Genomic DNA, 24072 nt, shown 5'->3' on the forward strand with positions numbered 1-24072 from the left:
AGCCGGCTGATGCAAAAATTGCACTGCTTTCGCGTTACACCGGTGTAATACAAGAGCAATGCGATATTTCTCTTGCCCCATAGACTTGTATGGGTGCGAGTGGAACAGGATCGCATTCCACCTGCAGCATGCTGCGATTGTTTTCATGGTCCGATTAGGGCAGAGAAAATAATCGCTCATGGGAGCTGCTCCATAGAGTAATATTAGTCAGAGTGGAATGCGATTTTTTTATCGCATTTCATTTGCACCGTTTTTCTCGCCGTGTGTCCTAGGCCTTATACTGCTACTTTGGTTTTATTATCTGGTACTAGCATATTTTGAACACAAGCAAAAGTGCATGAATGGGCACATTACTACAAGATGAGAACCAGGATGGGTACATTACTACAAGGTGACCAGGATGGGCACATTACTACAAGGAGACCAGAATTGGGACATTAGTACAAGGAGACCAGGATGGGCACATTATTACCAGGGGACCAGGATGGGCACACTACAAGGAGACCAGGATGGGCCCATTACTACAAGGGGACTAGGATGGGCCCATTACTACAAAGGGACTAGGATCAGCACATAATTGCCAGGGGACCAGGATGGGCACATTACTACAGACTGGTGACCAGGATGGGCACATTACTACAGGATGGGGGTCAAGATGGGCACATTACCACAAGAAGACAAGGATAAGCACATTATTACAAGGGGGCAAGGATAGGCTCATTACTACAAGGGAACCAAGTTTTACATTACTACGGGATGGGCACATTACTACAGGATGGATGGACACATTACTACAGGAAGGGCACATTACTACAAAGGGACAAGGATTGGCACATTACTACAGCATGAGAACATTTCTACAAGAGGGGAACAGGATTTGGGACATTACTAAAAGATGAGGACCAGGATGGAAAAATTACTACAAGATGTTGGCCAAAATTACTATATGGTGCTAATTGTAAGACAATATTACTTACAAGAAGAGGATAAAATGTAAAAGAAAAATTAAAACTAAACCATGATTTTTTTTCACCATTAAAAATGCTATAGACTAGCTATGACAACTAGAATGAACATTTCTATTTTTCTGCCAATCCCACATCCTTGACAAGTTCTCTAAGTAGTTCAAGCTCTCTTTCCAAAGATTACATAAGTTCCACCACATGAGCAACAAACAAAACATGCTTTCTCAAATAAACACCAAATAAAACTTCTCTCTTTACCCCCATAGACACCACATGAATTTCCTTTCTATCCATGAGAATGAAAATTAGTTAAGCTCCTTTCCCACCATACATCATCCAGAACACCTTGAATATCTTTTAAATCCAACTTTCCTTTACCTGGTTAAACCCTTCTTTGCATGGACACCAATTCTCCAAGATCAAGAACACACTGGGCCATCAATGTTTTAGATCCAGAAAAGCCTTTAAACATAGACCCCAGGATATCACCTGTCCCTTCTTCATTAAAAGGAACTTATCATCTCCAGAGATGCCTTTTACCAGCAGATATATTGGTAATCTACAGGTAAATAGTGTTTAAATTATCTCTGACATGCAAACTGAACCAGCACATACAGGGGGAAAAACAAGTTATTTTCTCCCTGTAGCCACTCACTTCCAGCCATCGGGCAGGGAGCAATTACAGTTACCAGTCATTATATAGCGAGTGCACTATAATCACTCTCCAGCACATTGATTTGCTGTTCTGCAGCATATGTGGGTGAAGAATAAGAAGAGACCATGCTGTTAATCAATCTGCTGGAAAGTGATTGCAGTGCGCTCAGTGTATAATGAGTGATGATTGTAACCACTCCCTGCAGGGCCATGATGACTGAAAGTGAGCGACTGCAGAAAATATCAAATTTTATTTTCTCCTTGTAGCCGCTGCTTTAGTAGCATGTCAGACAAGATTTAAATGCTATTTCTTTGCAAATGATCCCTTGAAATGCGGGTATATAACATTTACAGACGTGAAAGGTTGCCTTTAACACTACATTGGGCTCCAACGTTCACAAGGATACAGATTAATTTATATCTTTCTTCTCTCCGGGTTACAAAGTCAAAAGCTTCTACTCTCCAAGAGGTATTACTCACAGCAAGTTGGGCTGCAGTGTGTACATCGCCCTGGCCAAAAACTGATGCTCTAGCAGGATACAGCTAAACCCCCACTAAGTGGAGACATCACAGGTGCAGGAGAAGCACATCACACACACACCTTCATGGAATGGAGGGGAGGTGACTGCTAGATGATAAAACTGCACACAAGTGGCTTGCATAGAGCGCTGTTCACATGCAGATGACACAGTCACAAACCCGCAGCCTATTAGGTAACGCCCTTCTATTAGATCAGGCGGGCTGCCAAGCCGTACTCCACTGTATATCATGCACGGACAGACACTCTACAATGCAAGGCCCAACAGAAAGGGGCCTGGCTGTATCCTGTACAAACAAAAAAATATATGAGGTTTTTGTTGGTATTTATGGCCATAAAACGTAAGCCTACACCCTCGTCAAGGGACCTCATGTCTGTAGGTCCCTACACTAAATATAAAAAAAGCAACAATAAGAGGATAATGTCCTCCAAAAATCAAGTATTACTCACAGCAAGTTGGGCTGCAGTGTGTACATCGCCCTTTCTGTTGGGCCTTGCATTGTAGAGTGTCTGTCCGTGCATGATATACAGTGGAGTACGGCTTGGCAGCCCGCCTGATCTAATAGAAGGGCGTTACCTAATAGGCTGCGGGTTTGTGACTGTGTCATCTGCATGTGAACAGCGCTCTATGCAAGCCACTTGTGTGCAGTTTTATCATCTAGCAGTCACCTCCCCTCCATTCCATGAAGGTGTGTGTGTGTGATGTGCTTCTCCTGCACCTGTGATGTCTCCACTTAGTGGGGGTTTAGCTGTATCCTGCTAGAGCATCAGTTTTTGGCCAGGGCGATGTACACACTGCAGCCCAACTTGCTGTGAGTAATACTTGATTTTTGGAGGACATTATCCTCTTATTGTTGCTTTTTTTATATTTAGTGTAGGGACCTACAGACATGAGGTCCCTTGACGAGGGTGTAGGCTTACGTTTTATGGCCATAAATACCAACAAAAACCTCATATTTTTTTGTTTGTACAGGATACAGCCAGGCCCCTTTCTGTTGGGCCTTGCATTGTAGAGTGTCTGTCCGTGCATGATATACAGTGGAGTACGGCTTGGCAGCCCGCCTGATCTAATAGAAGGGCGTTACCTAATAGGCTGCGGGTTTGTGACTGTGTCATCTGCATGTGAACAGCGCTCTATGCAAGCCACTTGTGTGCAGTTTTATCATCTAGCAGTCACCTCCCCTCCATTCCATGAAGGTGTGTGTGTGATGTGCTTCTCCTGCACCTGTGATGTCTCCACTTAGTGGGGGTTTAGCTGTATCCTGCTAGAGCATCAGTTTTTGGCCAGGGCGATGTACACACTGCAGCCCAACTTGCTGTGAGTAATACTTGATTTTTGGAGGACATTATCCTCTTATTGTTGCTTTTTTTATATTTAGTGTAGGGACCTACAGACATGAGGTCCCTTGACGAGGGTGTAGGCTTACGTTTTATGGCCATAAATACCAACAAAAACCTCATATTTTTTTGTTTGTACAGGATACAGCCAGGCCCCTTTCTGTTGGGCCTTGCATTGTAGAGTGTCTGTCCGTGCATGATATACAGTGGAGTACGGCTTGGCAGCCCGCCTGATCTAATAGAAGGGCGTTACCTAATAGGCTGCGGGTTTGTGACTGTGTCATCTGCATGTGAACAGCGCTCTATGCAAGCCACTTGTGTGCAGTTTTATCATCTAGCAGTCACCTCCCCTCCATTCCATGAAGGTGTGTGTGTGATGTGCTTCTCCTGCACCTGTGATGTCTCCACTTAGTGGGGGTTTAGCTGTATCCTGCTAGAGCATCAGTTTTTGGCCAGGGCGATGTACACACTGCAGCCCAACTTGCTGTGAGTAATACTTGATTTTTGGAGGACATTATCCTCTTATTGTTGCTTTTTTTATATTTAGTGTAGGGACCTACAGACATGAGGTCCCTTGACGAGGGTGTAGGCTTACGTTTTATGGCCATAAATACCAACAAAAACCTCATATTTTTTTGTTTGTACAGGATACAGCCAGGCCCCTTTCTGTTGGGCCTTGCATTGTAGAGTGTCTGTCCGTGCATGATATACAGTGGAGTACGGCTTGGCAGCCCGCCTGATCTAATAGAAGGGCGTTACCTAATAGGCTGCGGGTTTGTGACTGTGTCATCTGCATGTGAACAGCGCTCTATGCAAGCCACTTGTGTGCAGTTTTATCATCTAGCAGTCACCTCCCCTCCATTCCATGAAGGTGTGTGTGTGATGTGCTTCTCCTGCACCTGTGATGTCTCCACTTAGTGGGGGTTTAGCTGTATCCTGCTAGAGCATCAGTTTTTGGCCAGGGCGATGTACACACTGCAGCCCAACTTGCTGTGAGTAATACTTGATTTTTGGAGGACATTATCCTCTTATTGTTGCTTTTTTTATATTCTACTCTCCAAGAGGGCAACCTGAATAATGATTCAACCAAAAGAACAATAAGACGTCTTAGAACTGAGGACAGTTGTTTTACCAATTACATAAAACAAAAATGTCAGCAGTGATCACTTCTGAATCTTTATAACACAGTAATCAATCACGTTCTTCAAAAAGTACAAATGATCCACAATTGCAACAATCAGGTGTTTATCAGCCTTTCTCCATGGCCCAGTAATGTCACTAATATATTGAAGCTGCTAGAGATGGGGAGACAGAAGGCGCAATAGGGTCTTACCCGGTATTACCGTTAGGAAATAAAAAGAGGTAGAATATACCATATAGGAAAAACGGGTTGGTGCTGCGCTAAAAAAACCACTGATGTCAGGATAATGAAGCAATCTCTTTTTTATTTTAGCAACCAACGCGATTCAGAGACAAGGACCGTCTCCTTCTTCAGGGAAAAAACGAAGAAGGAGACGGTCCTTGTCTCCGAAACGCGTTGGATTGCTGAAATAAAAAAGAAAATCTTTTCATTATCCTGATACCAGTGGTTTTTTAGCACGGCATATACCCGTTTTCCTCTATGCACTAATTTTACTAATATTTTGAAAGATTTTGCAGTCAATGAGCATTTTTTCTATTTATATGGATTTATGGGTTGTATAAAAGCAATTTGGGCAGAATATCCAAAGAATATACAATTCACTTTCTGCTATTTTTTACTGAATACTAATATTCAACTGTTTCTTGTTGTAACATACAATCAAAAAACTCATCCAAACAATTGGTAAAACTAAGTTCTACCTATTATTTAAATAGTAAATTAAAATCTTAAATTGGGAACAGATGAATTGTTTCTGGTTACAAAGGGTTATCCTATCATCACTTTGCATTGTCTTCAGTTTAGGACTTAAATTATTCTTGTAATGAAAATAGATAGCAAATGTCAAAAAGCCTTCTTATTGTTTTTACAATCACATCCCTCTATCTCCTTCTTTTGCCTTTTCAGTTAAGGGATGTATCCGGAATGCTATCTCTAGTACACCCTTCCCTTTCCATTGGACAATAGGTTAATAGAGAACATGGCAAATATCTTCAATATAAGAAAACATGCCATGTTCATTCTTACAAAATGCACAAAATTAAACATAAATGGATAGCTCAACCCGTGATTTCCAGGCAATCATTACTGTAACGTAAAGTATAGACAGTTTACTTTAATATACCCCATATACTAATGTGGTGAGAAAATAATTGATTTAGGTCACAAGTAAGATATAAATTCATTACAAATGCACTGTACTTTTAAAGGGAAACATAAGTTAACCATATAGTGTACTGAAAAATGGCAAAAAAATTCCAAGTCTGGAAAAATTGTAAAAAAAAAGTGCGATTGCACAATTGTTTTTAGGGTATTTTATTCACAGTGTTCACTATATGGTAAATCTGATGTGTTGGTATGATGCCTCAGGTCAGTACGAGTTTGTAGATACCAAACATGTATAGGTTTATTTTTATCTAAGGGGTTAAAAAAAATTCTGAAGTTTGTCCCAAGGAAGTGGCGCACTTTTTGCGTCAGATTCCGTGTCCCGTTCTCATTTTTCAGGATCTATGACTCAGTGATGGCTTATTTTTGTGTCTTGAGCTGGTGTTTTTAACGGTACCATATTTGCACAGATGCTACGTTTTGATCGCCTGTTATTGCATTTTGTGCAATATTTCCGATGACCAAAAAGTGTAATTTTGGTGTTTGGAATTTTTTTGCCGCTACTTCATTTACCGATCAGGTTAATTGATTTTATATTTTGATAGATCGGGTATTTCTGAATGCGGCAATGCCAAATGTGTGTATATATATATTTTTTTTTCTTAACCGTTTAATTTTCAATGGGGCGAATGAAGGGTGATTTGAACTTTAAGGGTTTTTTACTTTTTTCTAATTTTAAAAAAAAAAAATCTTTTTTTTTCTTTTACTAGTCCCATCGCTAGTCTGATCACTCATCCATGTCTGTTGATCAGAGCTGCACAGCTCTGATCAGAAGAAATGCAGCGCTCATGTTACAGCTGCTGCTCTGTCAGCTGTAACAGGAACTACATCATGATAGGAGTCATCACATAACCCGTCGCTACCATGGCAACCATCGGCTCACCGTGAATGCGTCACGGGGCCTCTGATGGCGGCAGAGAAAAGCGATTTCCCCGCCGGGGCCATTTAAATTGCACTGCCATATTTTGACAGCGCACAGGGATATGCTATACACAGGGACCCTACAGTCAGCTGACCAGCAGCAGTCAGACCCCCACCAATCTGATATCTATGAGCTATTATTAGGAAAGATCATCAATATACTAGTCCTACAAAGCCCCTTTATTGGTGGAAACAGACTATGACTAGGTCTAATGGATCTGCTGTAAAAACTGTAAATCCAGGCAAAAAATATTTATCTGACGTTCAGCACAACAACTGAGAAAACAGAACTTCGGAAAAGGCAATCAATGAAGTGAGAAAACAAACCAAATCTCCAAATATTTTTCGAGTTTTTAGACTGATACACAGAGTTGTCAGTATAGAGCTAGAAGTGGAAAGATCTAATTTATGGACACAGCTCCATAAATGAAGGAGTCCTTACAATGGTTTGCAGAGAAGTCTTTTTTTTTCTCTCTCTAGCGACATTGAAATCTCAGTGTGTCACCCAGGAAAAAAAGTTGCCATGGCAACAATGACAATGTGTTCATTATATCCCCCTGCTGTGACTGAATGTGATGACGTCAACTGAGGGTGAAATCAACTTCTGACTTAGTCTTGGCCTAGGACTGCTAAGAGGACCAGATGGTGGTGTATTAAGTGTATTTCATGCATTTTGTCCCGGGGAGGCCAACAAACGCTAAATAGTAAATATATTGACTCCATCATAGAGTGAACAGGCGTTTATTCTTACAGAGCACGCTGCTGTTTATTAACACCGTAACATCAGTTTACTTTTAGGACATAAAAGGGTTATCCAGCCTGTTAAAATTAATAGCCTATCCTTAACTCCTTTACCACCCCCCCATATTCCGTTTTCGTTTCTTCCTCCCTTTCTTCCAAAACCATACTTGCCACATGCGGCCGCGTGTGACGCACGCAACACCATGTGACTGCATCTCGCCATGACTCCACTGGAAAATAACCGAACCAAAACGCATCTGCAATGGATCCGGCCCTGCGGCAAAATACTGCTGATGTGAGCGGCACCTTAGTGATATATTGCTGGAATCAGGGTCTCTGTCTCTACAATATGCTGCTCTCAGATTAGGTGGCAAAAACCTGGTGACTGATTCCTTTCAATTACGTATCTACACTATTCATTAACAATGAGTCCACATAGTAGTAATCTGGAATCAACAAGATGTACAAATATTTGTAGGAATCACATGGAACAACTTATGCTAGCTATGAGGGTAATCTATGAAAGTGTAGAAACTTTGTTTAGGGTTAGATATGTTTCACATGCTGTGACGATGGATGAAAATATATTTTGTTAGTGCTGGTAAAAACGGAGACTAGTTTAAGTCATGGTTAAAGCTTATAGTTGCAGAAGCAATGACAAAAAACACCAAGATCCAAAATTAATGGTTTTGGAAAAAAATAAACCAGTGAGTGTACTGATTCATAGCACAGACAAACCAAACGTGGTGTCAATTGATGCCAAAACTACACCCCAATGGAATTGGCTGAATAAAACCCTTGGGTCAGGTCCACACCTTCGTAGTATTTTAAGAATTTTGCATAAGGAGTGGAGGTTACAGAGAAAAACTATATTGAAAAGATTGTTCTCAATCCATGCTTTGGACCCACTCCTGGTTTTTGGCTACAGATAATGATGTATAATACTGACTATATCTTAATACACAAATGTGAAAAGAACATCAGGATGGGGCTATACTGGCACTGAAAACTAGCAGTCAAATCAAATATAAAACCACACTGTCCGTCCAATATTTTAGCAATTAATGTTTGATGTCTAGTAAATGTTTAATCCCAGGATTAAAATGCTAGTAGACAGACTTGCAAATGGCATAATATATAGCGGCACTCCATGGCACCCTAGCTCCTTAACTGAACAGAATAGTTTACTGGTGTTTTGAAGGTAAGGATAGCACCTTATATACTGTATATTGGTTACATATTGCCTCCTTCAACATATTTATTTTAGAATTGAACAAATTAGTTTCAAATATGGACGCCATACTCACTGTTCAGGAGCCGGTAATCAATAACGGGGTATGAGCCACGGCGTTCAGAGGGAACCCCCGTTTGACCTCTCACTCGAGCATCTCCTGGAAGAAATAAGAAGTTTATGAATTAAAATATTTACCTTGCTAATGAGCATAAAGAAAGGTAAAGCCACATGTAGGAGCCATAACTGCAATAGTAAGAGATAGGCGAGCATAAAATGCTCGGGTGCTTGAGTGGAGCAGGTTGGATGCTCTGAAAGGGCTGAACTCGAGTAATGAGTATAATGGAAGTCAGGGACTGGGCAGTCCGGCTTTCCGCACATATACAGCCAGCATAAACAGAGAATCTCCAGGGAAGGGAGGGCCGTGGTTGTTGTTGTTTTTTACTTGACATACTACATCCGAAAACATTATTTTTGGTCCCCGGGAGAGTCATTCAGACACTGCAAATGGCTCACAATGGGGAGTCGGCTCCCATCATTCATTGTAGTGAGCCAGTTCTTTGTGTTCTTGCTTCACGGATGACACATCCGAGCACCGGGAGTACCCGAGCACCGCAAGTATTGAGCAGTGGCGAGCACGATCACTCATCACTAATTAAAGCAAACCTATTCGTCTCTACAATAAGCATTTTTAGGCTAATAGATTTCAAGCAACTGCATAAAATGTGCAGCCAAAAAAAGCCAGGGATTGCAACTAGTGATGTGTGAACCTAAGGTTCGTTGTTCGTACCGAACACAGACTTTACAATAAAACAGAGTTTGAGGTCAGAGATAGGGTGCTTTACCTATACAAACCACTCGTGCGAGCATTAGGTACGCTCGGTGCCTAGCCCAAACGCTTGCAGTGTTTGAATGGCTCGCACCGGGGGTAACAACAACATGATCGGGTGTTCAAACAAAAAAAAAATAATAATGGAAAAACTCGGCCCACCCCCCCCTGGAACTGTTCTGTTTATTGCTGGCTGCATGTGGGTGGAGACCCAAACTGCCCAATCAGTGACTTCCATTGGGGTTCAGGTCAAGTCTGGGTCCCAAACTGAACTTTATCTAAAGTCTGGCTGAACCCGCTGAACCAAACTTTTACGGGTCCGCTCATCTCTAGTTGCAACTGCCTAAACCAGTATGTGTGGCCTCACTTTTACGAAGAACACCTACTACGGTACTAACTGAATGTTATCCAAATTGTGCCCACTCATATAATCTATTTCTGTCGGTCTTAAGGGTGCTTTAAACGCTGCGACATCGCTAGCGATCTCATTAGCGATGTGACACGCCAGATCGCAGATGCGATCTGCCGAGATCGCACATAGGTCGTTTTTGTAGCGCCGGTCTCATCTGCGATCTGGCGTGTCACATCGCTAACGAGATCGCTAGCGATGTTGCAGGGTGTAAAGCACCCTTAACAATATGATGAGCTTGTGTTATATTTTTGGAAGTCAAAAATGACAAAATATTGTAATACAAAACTCAAAGCAGACACAATAATCACAGCACATTATTTCTCATCAATTACAAAAGCGCATTTCATAGTGGATTATCTAATATAAGAGTATTACAGATCACGTGTCTTCATAATGGTTACTGTGCTGTAAGTACATAGGTATTAATATTTATGCAAAAAAAGGTTGAAACCAGGCGCCAGTTCACACTGCCCAATCACCTTCTGTGTATTTGAGGGCTCATGTACATTACTGAGTCCTGTGCACAAAGTGTGGACAGCACTGAGCCTTAATGAAGTCAACAGCATGGGAGGTACAGAAGAGTAATTCGGCAATCTATGTGAGCCCAACAATTCGACAGGGAAAAATGTGTGATATTGGCTAGTAAACTGGAAATCCTTGCAGACCACAGGCAGCTAGAATCTGTACATAAAAAAGACAATATTAATTGCCCCACAAAGAAAGGAAACAAAGCACAGGTTCCACAAACACCGAGAACAGGAAGCAAAAAGCTGTACAGACAGCAGCAGACGGGATACAGTGATGATTATGAACGACGGTAGTTTCCTGGCAAATAGCTGCAGAGACATATTGTCTGTTAGGTACACCTTGTGCCACATACCACTAGCAGTAACATCCACTGTTACCACCCAATATGTTTAAAGGGAACCTGTCAGGTGCAATATGCATAAACCAAAGAGACTAAATTACCTAAAAAACCATTTTATTCACATATATGCCACAAACAAAGTACACATATTAAAATTAGTGATGAGAAGAAAGGTGGGAATCAATCTCCTCTAATCCTCACCCTTCCTGTCATACAGGGGTCGACGTCCTAAAGTTTGTTGACGCCCCCGTTCCTCGTCGACTTGAGTCCTATACTGACCCTCCACTCACTCTAAGAGAAATACCATGTGTCTAAATTAGAAGTGGGTAAGCAGTCCTGGGTGCATATTGCTAAACCCTGCCTAACCGTCCCTGTATGCACTAGCAAAGATAAAGAAATCTGTAAAAAAGTATTTCTAAATATCTTTTATCGTATGCTAATGAGGCCAGGGACTAGTCCCCTGGGTGTTAGTTCCTCTTGCCAGTCGCCCCCATTAGCATGTTAGTATGCCCCTGTGGGTGTGCTAACATGCTATGAATATGCAGCGTCACAGGATAATCTCACTCACCTCTCCGCCACCATCACGTCCGACGGGGGATTTCGGCTCAGAGCGCATGACCCGGAGTTTGGGTCATGCACACTATGAAGCTGGGTGTGCGGGTCCTGACTTCAAACTGAAGTAGTGCGCATGACCGAAACTCCGGGGTCATGTGCACTGAGCCGAAATCCCCCGTCAGATGCGATGGTGGTGGAGAGGTGAGTGACATCATCCTCAGACGCTGCGTATTCATTAGCATGTTGGCACGCCCATAGGGGAGTACTAACATGCTAATGGGGGTGACTGGCCGGGGAACTAACGTCCAGGAGACTAGTGCCCTCGCTCATTAGCATACAGTAAAAGATTTTTAGAAATAGTTTTTCTAAAGATCTCCTTATCTATGCTACTAGATGCAGGGACGGTTAGGCAGGGATTAGCAATATACACCCAGAACTGCTCGTGGTTCTGGGTGCATATTGGACCTGACAGGTTCCCTTTAAAGTTTGGACTCCCTGATGTGGACAAGCCCTCGTGGCCACACGGATGTCTTTAATATGTGATCCTAATCAGCAGACTTAGCCCTTCAATTCATTGAACCTTTGCAATCTTTAAGGCTATGTGCCCACGCTGCGGAAAATGCGCGGATTTTGTCGCGGATTTCCCGAAAATCTGCAGCACAGGTACTTCCCAGCCATTTCTATGGCATTTTGGAAATGCTGTGCCCACGCTGCGGATTTTTCCGCAGCGGATTTCGTGCGGATTTTGGTCCGGAAAAATCTGCAACATGTCAATTATTGTTGCGGATTTTCATCCGGATTTTGGCTTTAAAATTGGGAGAAAAAAAAAAAATCCGCACCAAAATCCGCATCAAATCCGCGGCAATTCCGCGGTAAATCCGCGGCAAATCCGCACCTTTGAAAAGGTGCGGATTTTGCGGGAAATTTTGATGCAGAAAAATCCGCAGCTACATTCTCCCGTGGACACATAGCCTAAGACTTGTTTGTTTCTTAATTCTCCAAGATAGTACAAATATTCTGAAGGAGAAGTGATGACAATATTGATTCTATAGTTTCCCATAGGGTCCATTGTGTCTGATGGCATCAGTTTGCTGACTTGCTCATGGAATGTTTCTCTGATCAGCCATAGACACCATACAAAAGTGAGCCACTTTAATTTGATCAGATTTAGGCTCAGGCCTGACATGTCTGCTTTCAGCGCTATTACACAAATGCTGTATGTTGCTGTATAAGTATAGCTACATACCCATTTAGGCTGGAGCTCTATATTCACCTCTACAGTATGAAGTGAATGTTTCTAATATGCTTTCTTTCTACACCTTCCTAAATACATCATACTACTGGGTGCTTTACTATGCTACAATTCTGTCACCAAGTCCAGATCCTATACTGTAAAGACAAGCGTATGTCCATACACACAAACATATGTATGCAATAACTGCACAAATCCCACCAAAGACAAAATCTGCAAGGAGTCTGTATGTTCTCCCCGTGTTTGTGTGGGTTTCCTCCAGGTTCTTCGGGTTCCTGCCACACTGTAAAGACATATTGATAGGAAATGTAGATTGTGAGCCTCAATGGGGACAGCAATGATGATCCCTGTAAAGCGCTGTGGAATATGATGACTCTATATAAACAATGTGTAATAAATAAATACATTATAAACAACTTCGCATAGTGTCCAGATACCGTCTCTTCCTCATATAAGATTGAGACACAATGCCATGGATTCAGGCTAAATAAATATAAGTCCATATCACCATTACCCTACCCCAAATCCAATTAACGAGCTATATCACATATGGGCACCATGTCTATGTAATCATTACAACAAAGTGTAATTTAAAAAAATAGCCATGTAGCTATACTGAAACATAAAATACAGTGAGAAAGAGATTAAAAGCACCAATTAAATTAACAAAAGGGGTAGTACAAGTGATGATCGAGCACTACCATACTTCCTTCTCGTAATGAGCAGTCGGACGCTCGAAAGGGCTCGACTCGTTTACCGAGTATAATAGAAGTCAATGTCGGACTCGAGCATTTTTCTGGAAGAGTTCACAGAAAAATGCTTGAGTTCCCCATTGACTTCCATTCTACTTGGGCACTTGAGTTTCGTCTATCTCGAGCATCCAACTGCACTTATTGAGTAATAAGCCTCCGAGCATGGTAGAGCTCACTCATCACTCATCATCAATGTTGTCCCTTGTCAGTCATTATTTTATACAGCTTTTTATGCGCTCATATTGGATTGACACTGTATTATGACACATCTTTGTCCCACCTATACTCTGCTTCTTAAGGTCCAGTCACACTAAGCAACTTATCAGCGATCCCAACAACGATAGGGATCGCTGGTAAGTTGCTAGGAGGTTCCTGGTGAGATGTCACACTGCGACGCTCCAGCGATCCCACCAGCAACCTGACCTGGCAGGGATCGCTGGAGCGTCGCTACACGAGTTGCTGGTGAGCTCACCAGCAACCAGTGACCAGCCCCCAGCGCCGCGTGGAAGATGCTGCGCTTGGTAACTAAGGTAAATATCGGGTAACCAACCCAATATTTACCTTGGTTACCAGCGCACGGAGCTGCACGTGCAGAGAGCAGGGAGCAGCGCACACTGAGCGCTGGCTCCCTGCTCTCCTAGTTACAGCACACATCGGGTTAATTACCCGATGTGTGCTGCAGCTACATGTGCACAGAGCAGGGAGCAGCGCACAATGCTTAGCGCTGGCTCCCTGCTCTCCTAACTACAGCACACATCGGGTTAATTAACCCAATGTGTCCTGCAGCTACATGTGCACAGAGCAGGAGCCAGCACTGACAGTGAGAGCGGCGGAGGCTGGTAACAAAGGTAAATATCGGGTAACCAAGGACAGGGCTTCTTGGTTACCCGATGTTTACTGTGGTTACCAGCCTCCGCAGAAGCCGGCTCCTGCTGCCTGCACATTTAGTTGTTGCTGTCTCGCTGTCACACACAGCGATCTGTGCTTCACAGCGGGAGAGCAACAACTAAAAAATGGCCCAGGACATTCAGCAAAAACCAACGACCTCACAGCAGGGGCCAGGTTGTTGCTGGATGTCACACACAGCAACATCGCTAGCAACGTCACAAAAGTTGTTCGTTAGCAGCGATGTTGCTAGCGATGTTGCTTAGTGTGACGGGGCCTTTAGAGCGATTGTCCCTTTTATAAAAATCTTTGTCCTTGACTTGAGTTTGTTATAAACCAACAAACCACTGTTTCCTCATCATTCCCAGATCCAGCGCTGGGCCTCTGACCTTGCTCTTGGAGTAGGCTGCGGCGCTGAATTCATGTCGACAGTGCAGCAGCCGATCAGTGAGCTCAGTAGCTCTGCCCGTATAGACAAAACACCCGTCAACAATACTATACTAATAATATAATTATACACAGGTGCTCCAGTCGCGCCCATCTGAGCATCCAACTGCTGGTTATGAGTATTGAGCACTCAAGCATGGTAGTGCTCCCTGTTCATTGCCCAGCACTCATTATAGAGCCAGGAAAACCATGAAATCAGATTCAGATTTATATTCTTTTATATTAAGGTTATTGGGACACATCTAAAAGTTCATCCTTATATACACAGCTAGTCCTCTGTTTTGCACACTCATGGGATATATCACATAAGAAGGAAGGATATTACCGCCTACCACCAAAAGATAAGGGGAAATAAATCTCTGTGAAGTATGGTTCATATAGATTTTTCTTTTCAGACAGCAGTGCATATGGAAATATCCCGGACAGAGCTGGCTCCACTCACAGTTGGGAACAATTTAGAAAACAAGTTTGAGGAAGTCCATACACGTTGCCCAGAGAAAACAATCCGCATCCACAAGTTGACCTCCCTGTTGTGTATGCTGCATGACATAAACGTGTGTCTGTGTGAGGTGATACAATGCCAGTTAGGTTTACCCCTACCCATTCCGTGTACGTTATTTCTCCAGTGGTCACCATAACAGACTGATGCTTCGTTTTTGGGAAACCTGAGGCCAACCTAGTACTTTGCTTCTGACTATAATCTGCTATCTGAAGCCCAGGTCCTTTATTAATACCATTACACAAGTATGAAATGTTATTTTAATAAGAATATCTAAATATGCTAGGACAAATTTATCAATAGAAAAAGAAGAAACATTTGTTTTTGTTGCCGATAGGGTTTCAATTTACCCAATTGACCTGTTATGCTGTTTAAAAATGAAAGCTCTGTAGGGGTCAGCAATTTGATTCAAGTAGCACAGGTCTGGCATCCACTCTACACTTTTGCCCCTAGAATCCTTGGCCTGGCATCCTGGGCGGTTTTTGGCCTTACCTGTCCGGTAGGTCTTGATAAAATACCAGATGAGGGTAGTACAAATTGAATTGCTCATCTCTAAGGGGCACTTTGCACACTACGACATCGCAGGTGCGATGTCGGTGGGGTCAAATCGAAAGTGACGCACATCCGGCGTCGCAGTCAATATTGTAGTGTTTAAATCCTTTTTGATACGATTAACGAGCGCAGAAACGTCCAAATCGTATCATCGGTGTAGCATCGGTCATTTCCATAATTTCGGAAGGACTGATGTTACGATGTTGTTCCTTGTTCCTGCGGCAGCACACATCGCTGTGTGTGAAGCCGCAGGATCGAGGACCATCACCTTACCTGTGTCCTGCGGCTCACACCGGCTATATAGAAGGACAGAGGTGGGCGGGATGTTTACGTCCCGCTCATCTCCGCCCCTCCGCTTCTATTGGCCGCTTGCCGTGTGACGTCGCTATGACGCCGCACGACCCGCCCCCTTAATAAGGAGGCGGTTCGCCGGCCAGAGTGACGTCGCAGGGCAGGTCAGTGCATGTGAAGCTGCCGTAACGATAATGTTCGCTACGGCAGTTATCACCATGAAATCGCAGCTGCAATGGGGGCGGAGACTATCGCGCTCGGCATCGCAAGCATCGGCTTGCTATGTCGTAGTGTGCAAAGTGCCCCTAAGTCTGAGCTCTTATTAGTTGCTACAGGCCACAATGTTTTTTAGACAGTCTTGATAATTGAATTCCAATATTTTGAAACTAGACAACCCCTGCAAATAATGCAATGTAAACCTATGGAATGACTTAAATATAGGCAGTGAAGTTAAAGTGGACTTTTCACTGGATTATTTTTCATTTAAACCAAGTACCTCCTCCGTTTAGTGTTGCTCCACTGCTTCTGGAACAGTTTTTCTATTTCTTATGTGTCCCTCTATTGCAAAGTTATGCCCCTCGGTAATGGTAGCAATTTTCCATTCAACCAACTTGGCACAAGCCCAAGAACTTTTCTGTGGTCATTTGCCTTTTCTGTTCTGCTGCTGGCCAATTAAAACATGTAGAGATTAGCAACTTAGTTTGCCAAGGAACATAACTTTGGAACGGAGGGAAAGAAACGAAAAGGAAAAACTTTTCCAGAATCAGAGGACCAATTGGAGGAGGCAGTCAGTTTAATTAAAAAAAAATCCAGTGAGAAAGGTCCACTTTAAAGAAATCAGTTAGGGCATTTTATAGAACAAGCAACAAAAACAGCACTCTTCCTATACAACGTGGTTAACTGTTACAGAAGAATTATGGTTTTATTTTATAGGGCAAATGTTCCAATTCTGAACTGTGCCCTGTAAGGGGACTGAATGACTTGACTTAAAGGCAACTTGTCACATGGTAAAATGCTGTTAAACTGCAGTTATGGGGTTAATCTGCAGGTTAATAGCATTCTGAACCTGCACTTTATTCCTCCCGGCAGTGTTCCAATTTCAGTCACAAGGGTGGCGCCAGCATGGGTTCAGCCACCACACTCTGTATGGAGAGCGGCAGCTGTAACCGTGCCTCCCGCACTGACTGACAGCCAGGTCTAATGATGAGCGACCTCCATGACTGAAACTCGAAAGCTGCCAGGAGGAATGAAGTTCATTTCCTCCTGGCAGCAGCGTTTAATGTGCAGACGCCAGGCAGGTTCAGAATGCTGTACATCGGGTTTTGTAAGTCACTTTTCTTTATTGACTTCTGAATTACAAGACAGTACAAGTGAAACATTTATTATTAAACAAAAACTGTCTTATGATTCCGGCTATATCATTTATGCGAATGATTGCAATATGTCGGCCACACAACAAAAACTCTACGATTTTGCATGAATAGACAAAGCCACAACACAAAGAATGGTTTTCTGAAACTAAGGCTAGTTTCCCCCATCCTTCTTTTCGCCGGATTGGCGGATCCGGAGCACTCCAGTACAGTGTATGCAGTACAATGGCAGCGCGACAAGCTCCGGTCACATGCTGTCAAGTGACCGGAGCATGTGACCTGGAAGTTGCAGCGCTGCCATTGTAATGTAAAAAAGAAGGATGTGTGAAACTAGCCTAAAGGGGGCTTTACACGCAGGTGAAAGCACCCACACTCGTCGGTTGTGCGTCACGGGCAAATCGCTGCCCGTGGCGCACAACATCGTTAGGACCCGTCACACGGACTTACCTGCTGAGAGACGTCGCTGTGGCCGGCGAACCGCATCCTTTCTAAGGGGGCGGTTCGTGTGGCATCACAGCGACGTCACACGGCAGGCGGCCAATAGAAGTGGAGGGGCGGAGAGCAGCCACATTAACGACACGCCCACCTCGTTGCCGGAGGACGCAGGTAAGCTGTTGTTAGTCGTTCCCGGGATGTCACACGTAGCGATGTGTGCTGCCTCAGGAACAACGAACAACCTGCGTCCACAACGACCAACGAGATTTTGAAAATGAATGACGTGTCAACGATCAACGATTAGGTGAGTATTTTTGATCGTTAACAGTCGCTCAGAGTTGTTACACGCAACGACGTCGCTAACGACGCCGGATGTGCGTCACGAATTCCGTGACCCCGACGACATATTGTTAGATATGTTGTTGCGTGTAACGGGGCCTTTAGTCTTTCATGGCACATATCTGTTAAGCACAATAGTATTTATAGTAATAGTAAATATAGTAATTTTGATGTTGTCAAAGTTTTCCCATTAAAACAGATCTGTTGTCACAATCAGAATAGACAAAAAACATTATAAGTGGAGGAATCCTATTGGGTCTATAGATTCCAATTTGCACCCAGACAACCTGAACAAGTGGAACAAGTATACCTTGCTCCCTCCCATTAGCTGATGCAGTCTAATTGCAGCACTTTTTATTCCATTTCTTGAGTCTCTCTATTCCACAATGCTTTCCAAAGGCTTTTGAGCTTTATCAGCTTCCACTGTACACATATAGGGACAATAAACAAATCTTATGTATTCATTATACACTGTAGTCTGATTTTTTTGTTGACATAATGATATACAACTAGGACCATTAACATTTATCTATGGAGGTGAATGATGTGTTTCTATTATGTTTTATCAGATATATATACACGTTTAAATTCATCTGGCAGTAACTCCTGCCCATGTAATTAAAGAATTGTATGGCATGTAAGTCTGTTTAGTTTGACAAGCTTCTATAAACCCGATAAACGTCTTGCATACATTTTAATAAACCTGGTTTTGTTTTATGGTGGTTTTATATATATTTTTAATCTCTGAGGCTACTTTCACACATCCGGATTTTTGCTCTGCGGCACAATACGGCGTTCTGCACAAAAACCGCAACCGGCTTTTGTAACGCCGATTGCGGTTTTTTTTGCATAGACTTACATTAGTGCCGTATTGTGCCGCAGGGGCTTGCGTTCGGTCCGGTTTTTGCCGCATGCGGCAGATTTAGCCGATGCCGCGGCCGGATCGAACGTTCCCTGCAACGTTTTTTGCTCCGTCAAAAAACACCGCATCGCGCCGCATCCGGCCGCTGCGGCGCATTTTTCAATGCATACCTATGGAGGCCGGATGCGGCGCGATGCGGAAAAAACCGCATCCGGTCGCCGCATGCGGTTTTTTCCACTGCGCATGCTCAGTAGCATGCCGCAACCGGAAAAAACCGGACGGGCCGCATGTAAAAACTTATGCAACGGATGCGGTGTTTTCGCCGCATCCGTTGCATAGTTTTCACAGCCGGATTGAGCCGCAGTGCTCAAACCGGATGTGTGAAAGTAGCCTAAGGGAGCAACACATAACCTGCACCTTTCCTCGCATACTGTACAGCTCTCTCTTCCACAAAATGACTGCCAATGGAGGAGTATGTGACCACATCTGTACATTTGTATCGTCTAATTCATATGGGAAAGCTCATTTTTAATTGGTGAAGGCTGATGAATAGGTCTGATCTCAAGGAGTAGAACCCAGTGCTGTACTACTAATAGCAGCAGACTATGCGGCCGCTTTGGGGCCCCTGAGTCTGAGTTATTGTGGCCAAACCTTTTAAGCTTTGACTTTGCCCCAAGCATTCATTACTTTAAATTTCTGAACTCATTTACGCATAACTACTGTACTGAACAATCAGGATCAGTCATTTAAAGCCTATATAACATGTAATAGCTATGCATAACAACACGATTGAGGGCAAGGGTAGCTCCATGTTCATCTGCAGTAATTAGAAATAATGTAAGCACTTGAACTGCAATATGTATAAACTAGTAGTGCTGTTTTCACACTGTGCTTTTGGCTTCCATTACATGCACTAGCATATGTCATCTATAAGACTGCGCTACATCAATTTTGTTGACTACAATATAATGTCAATTTTAAGAATTTTGGTATGTTGAATGCAAAAATCACATCCGTTTTCTAGTCATGACTGTTTTTTCCACAAAACACTGTTTACTATGAATTCTTACAGTAATAGCGTAACAATATATGAAAGTATATTATTTAGATATCGTATATACGCAAAAAGAAATGCTACATATGTAATCGGTATAACTAATAGGAAGACTGCTTAGTATCAAATTTCCTGCTTTTCACAAGAGAAGTTGAAAGCAAATTAGGCTTCTAACCAAAGCGCTAGAATTCCTTAATGCCATGAAAACCATAAAAAACATTCTTGGTCTGTTTTTCTGACGTGATTACAGACTTTCTTGACAACTTTAGGGCCGAAAATTATAACCTTCTATTTCAGGATTTGTTGATTAATTTTCAAAGACTGGGAGCAAATATGAGTGTCAAATTGCATTTGCTTCATAGCCACCTGGACTACGTCCTCTCGAATCTTGGGAGTTATGAGTAAAGAACAATGTGAATGCTTTTACCATGATATCAGGACAATGGAACATAGCTATCAAGGCCTATGGAACACAAAGATGATGGCAGACTACTGCTGGTTACAGTGTGACAACCCTGATCATAATTATTCCAGAGCATCCAAAAAGAGAAAATTTCTCCCTAATAATTAAAATGTACACAACTATTGCTGTCTTGGTTACACGATAGACTTGTTTCATCCATGAAACAAATAAATTACGTTCTATTGCTTCTTCAGAATTTCTTATTACCTCTGATAATCGACTTTAATACCTTAAATCAAACATTTCTCATTTGTGACAAAATTTGACATACTACATATTTTCAGACTTCATACCTGGAATCAACACCTTCCATTTGGGTAAGATCATCAAAAATACTTAGGCTAGCAGAATGATTTTTTTCAAATGTAGACCAGTGTAGTATTCCACTGTAAAAAAAAGCATATACTGTCAGGCTACCACCAGGGGGAGCTGGAGCCCAGCAGGAAAGACACTACACAGAGCTGAATCAGCATGGAGGTGGACACGCAGTGTGTGCTGGAGCACTGCCCTGCAGAGTCAGCCAGAATACAGAGGCCACGGGGCAAGCAGGGGATGGTCAGGCAGGCCAAGTCATACACAGTACGGTGAGAAAGAAGACTGGTGGAACGAGCAGAGGCGGGGTCGAGGTCAGTACCAGAGGAAGCAACCGAATGGGGAAGTAGGAGAAGGGGGAACGACTGGGGCTATTGTGGGAAGGAAAAAGGTGGGACGGAACACAGACAGAGCACAGGGGAAGGACGGATCAGGAAACACTTACAGGGACCAGCAATCACAGGCAAAGCAGTGCTAAGCTTATAGCCGACGCTAGTTCACCAGAGATGACAGAATTTAAAGCATCCAAGCTCCGGACGTGAGGCCCGAGAGAAGGCTCCGCCCCCTAGCCATGTGGACGGGGAGGTGGAACCATGACATACACGTATACTATATTATATATGATTTTACTGGATGCCTCTCTATAGAATAGTTCTATCTGCTCTAGTATGATAATCTGACATATACTGGCAGAACAAAGGCCGAATTGTAGTCATGAGCACAGAGATTTAAACTAGCCTGGTATGAAATTCAGCACTCCATGGTAGCCAAACCCTGGTAGTACTACCCTCATAGACCAGCACTCCATTTCTGGCATCCTGGGTGCCTCCTTCCATTCCTAGACCCCCATGACATCATGACAATGTGTGAGGCCTAGTCACTAGGCCTCATGTGACATAATGATGTGCATTACACAGTGAGATCATGTTGATACAGGTGCTTAGTAAATGCAAGAGTCGCCTGGAGGTATTTGGGTTTCAGCAGATAAAATTCCCTCTGCCCTGGTTCTGCCCTGGTCCAGCTGTCACAGGGTACAGAACCAGGTTAGTGCAAATCCTTTTGCTCACCTCTACCATATTGTCCTCCTTTGTGCGCTGGTACATATGATAAACCTTTACCACCAATATGGTCCGAGAACTGAACATTGGTGAGCACAATCACTCAACACTAGTTATTATAATACAGTCATGTATGAAAAATATCTGAGCAGTTAATTATAATATACTAACAATATGTTCTTCACAGAAAAAACCCTAACAGAGATTCTCCAAATGAAAAACGTTAGTTGTTGGTTAGCCACACATAGTTGTTGCCACATCACAAACATACCAAGACCCCAAATGTGTGCCCTCAATTGTAGCGTCTGTGTTACGTGATATTGATCAGTAAGAAATAATAGCCATCTCAGTGAAGTTTATATATAGAGTGTGACACACTGCGAGGCTTCATGATTTAAGACACTACCATCCTTGTAAGCTTTGCTTACATAGCATGTAGGCAGTTATTTGTAGTGCCTTATACAAATGTAAACCTGTGAAACTGTGGCATTTGACTCGAAACGTGGGTGGCATTACTAACTGGGTTACTTCTTAAATGTTCTCCTTCTGTTCTGTTCAATTTGAGGAATATGTAAAAGCCACAACTACCTTAAACTGAGAACATTTCCAAACTGATGTTAGCAGCCTGTCATTACTCATGGCTCATCTCGGCAGGCATAATACTGTATCAAGCACATGAAGCCACCTATGAGCTACTACGAAGTGTGTCAATCTGATACAAAGACTGATAATAGTGGAGATCTCCCACCCCACCTCCACATATGTATTCTACGACTATAGAGCTAGTCCGTGTAACTCGAATTGAAGAAGATTCTCCATACAATTACATGACTGATGCCATAAAAATCTACATTCATATGTGTACAGATGTCCCAGATGCATAAAGCCAATTTACTGCTTCTACGAACACCTGGGGCATTACTTCATGTATTGGGAAGGTCCAAGTCATCAGATTTAATTCGCTAACATGACATCAATGGTTACACATAAACAAGTGAAAACTCACAGCTGTCTTTCATTTTATGAAAATATACGGAGTAAACTGTATCATAAAAAGCTATTGCAGTCATGATTATGGGAGCTATCTGTAGGTTATGATTATACGTTTATGCCATGCAGGTCACAGCGCTCAGCTCCTGCCATCAGCTGAGTTAATTTTTACTTAAATTTCTTTTTTCATAGCTTGATGTCCTGTATAAATCCTGAGAATATGGGACACCTTATCACCCCTCAATTATGTCTACGTGGATACTGTTTTGTCTGGAGTTTACGGCAATCTCATACCCTGAGCCATATTCTCAATTAGGCTAAGAAAGCCATAGTGTTGGTGACTAATCACTTTAGCAGTCCATGTGCTTATGAAGAGGAAACAAAAGTTTATGAATTCCTTTCCCAGGCTAAAAAAAACTGCTTTTTTTTTAATAATTCTGGTTAAAATGGAGAGTTAAAGGGAACCTGACAGGTGTAATATGCACCCAGAACCACGAGCAGTTCTGGGTGTATACTGCTAAACCCTGCCTAACCGTCCCTGTATACACTAGCACAGATAAAGAGATCTTTAGAAAAAGGATTTCTAAACAACTTTTACCGTATGCTAATGAGCGATGGGACTAGTCCCCTGGGCGTTAGATCCCCTTGCTAGTTGGCTCCATTAGCATGTTAGTATGCCCCTGTGGGTGTGCTAACATGCTAATGTATACGCAGTGTCAGAGGATGAGCTCACTCACCTCTCCGCCAGCATCATGTCTGACGGGGAATTTTTGCTCAGTGTGCATGACTCCGGAGTTTGTGTCATGCACACTATGAAGCCGGGTGTATGTGTCCTGGCTTCAAACTGAAGTAGTGCGCGTGACCCAAACTCCGGCGTCATGCGCACTGAGCCGAAATCCAGCGTCGGATGCGATGGCGGAAGAAAGGTGAGTGAGATCATCCTGTGACGCTCACACATTCATTAGCATGTTAGCACACCCAAAGGGGCATACTAGCATGCTAATGGACTAGCCAGGGGAACTAACAACCAGGGGGCTAGTCCCTGGCCTCATTAGCATACGGTAAAAGATCTTTAGAAATACCTTTTCTAAAGATCTCTTTATCTATGCTAGTGTATACAGGGATGGTTAGGCAGGGATTAGCAATATGCTCCC

General features: G+C 42.9%; 1 protein-coding gene across 2 annotated transcripts in view; it reads right to left on the reverse strand.

The window, feature by feature from the left end:
* The window catches only part of PDE7B (phosphodiesterase 7B), a 532107-nt gene that overhangs the window by 64237 nt on the left and 443798 nt on the right, over positions 1-24072 (reverse strand). For both annotated transcript variants that reach the window (XM_075339855.1, XM_075339854.1), the window contains one exon: positions 8770-8853. In XM_075339855.1, the coding sequence (XP_075195970.1) occupies positions 8770-8853 (84 nt within the window). The remainder of the gene's footprint in view (positions 1-8769; positions 8854-24072) is intronic.

This window comes from Anomaloglossus baeobatrachus, chromosome 3, assembly GCF_048569485.1.
Source record: "Anomaloglossus baeobatrachus isolate aAnoBae1 chromosome 3, aAnoBae1.hap1, whole genome shotgun sequence".
NCBI classification, from domain to species: domain Eukaryota; kingdom Metazoa; phylum Chordata; class Amphibia; order Anura; family Aromobatidae; genus Anomaloglossus; species Anomaloglossus baeobatrachus.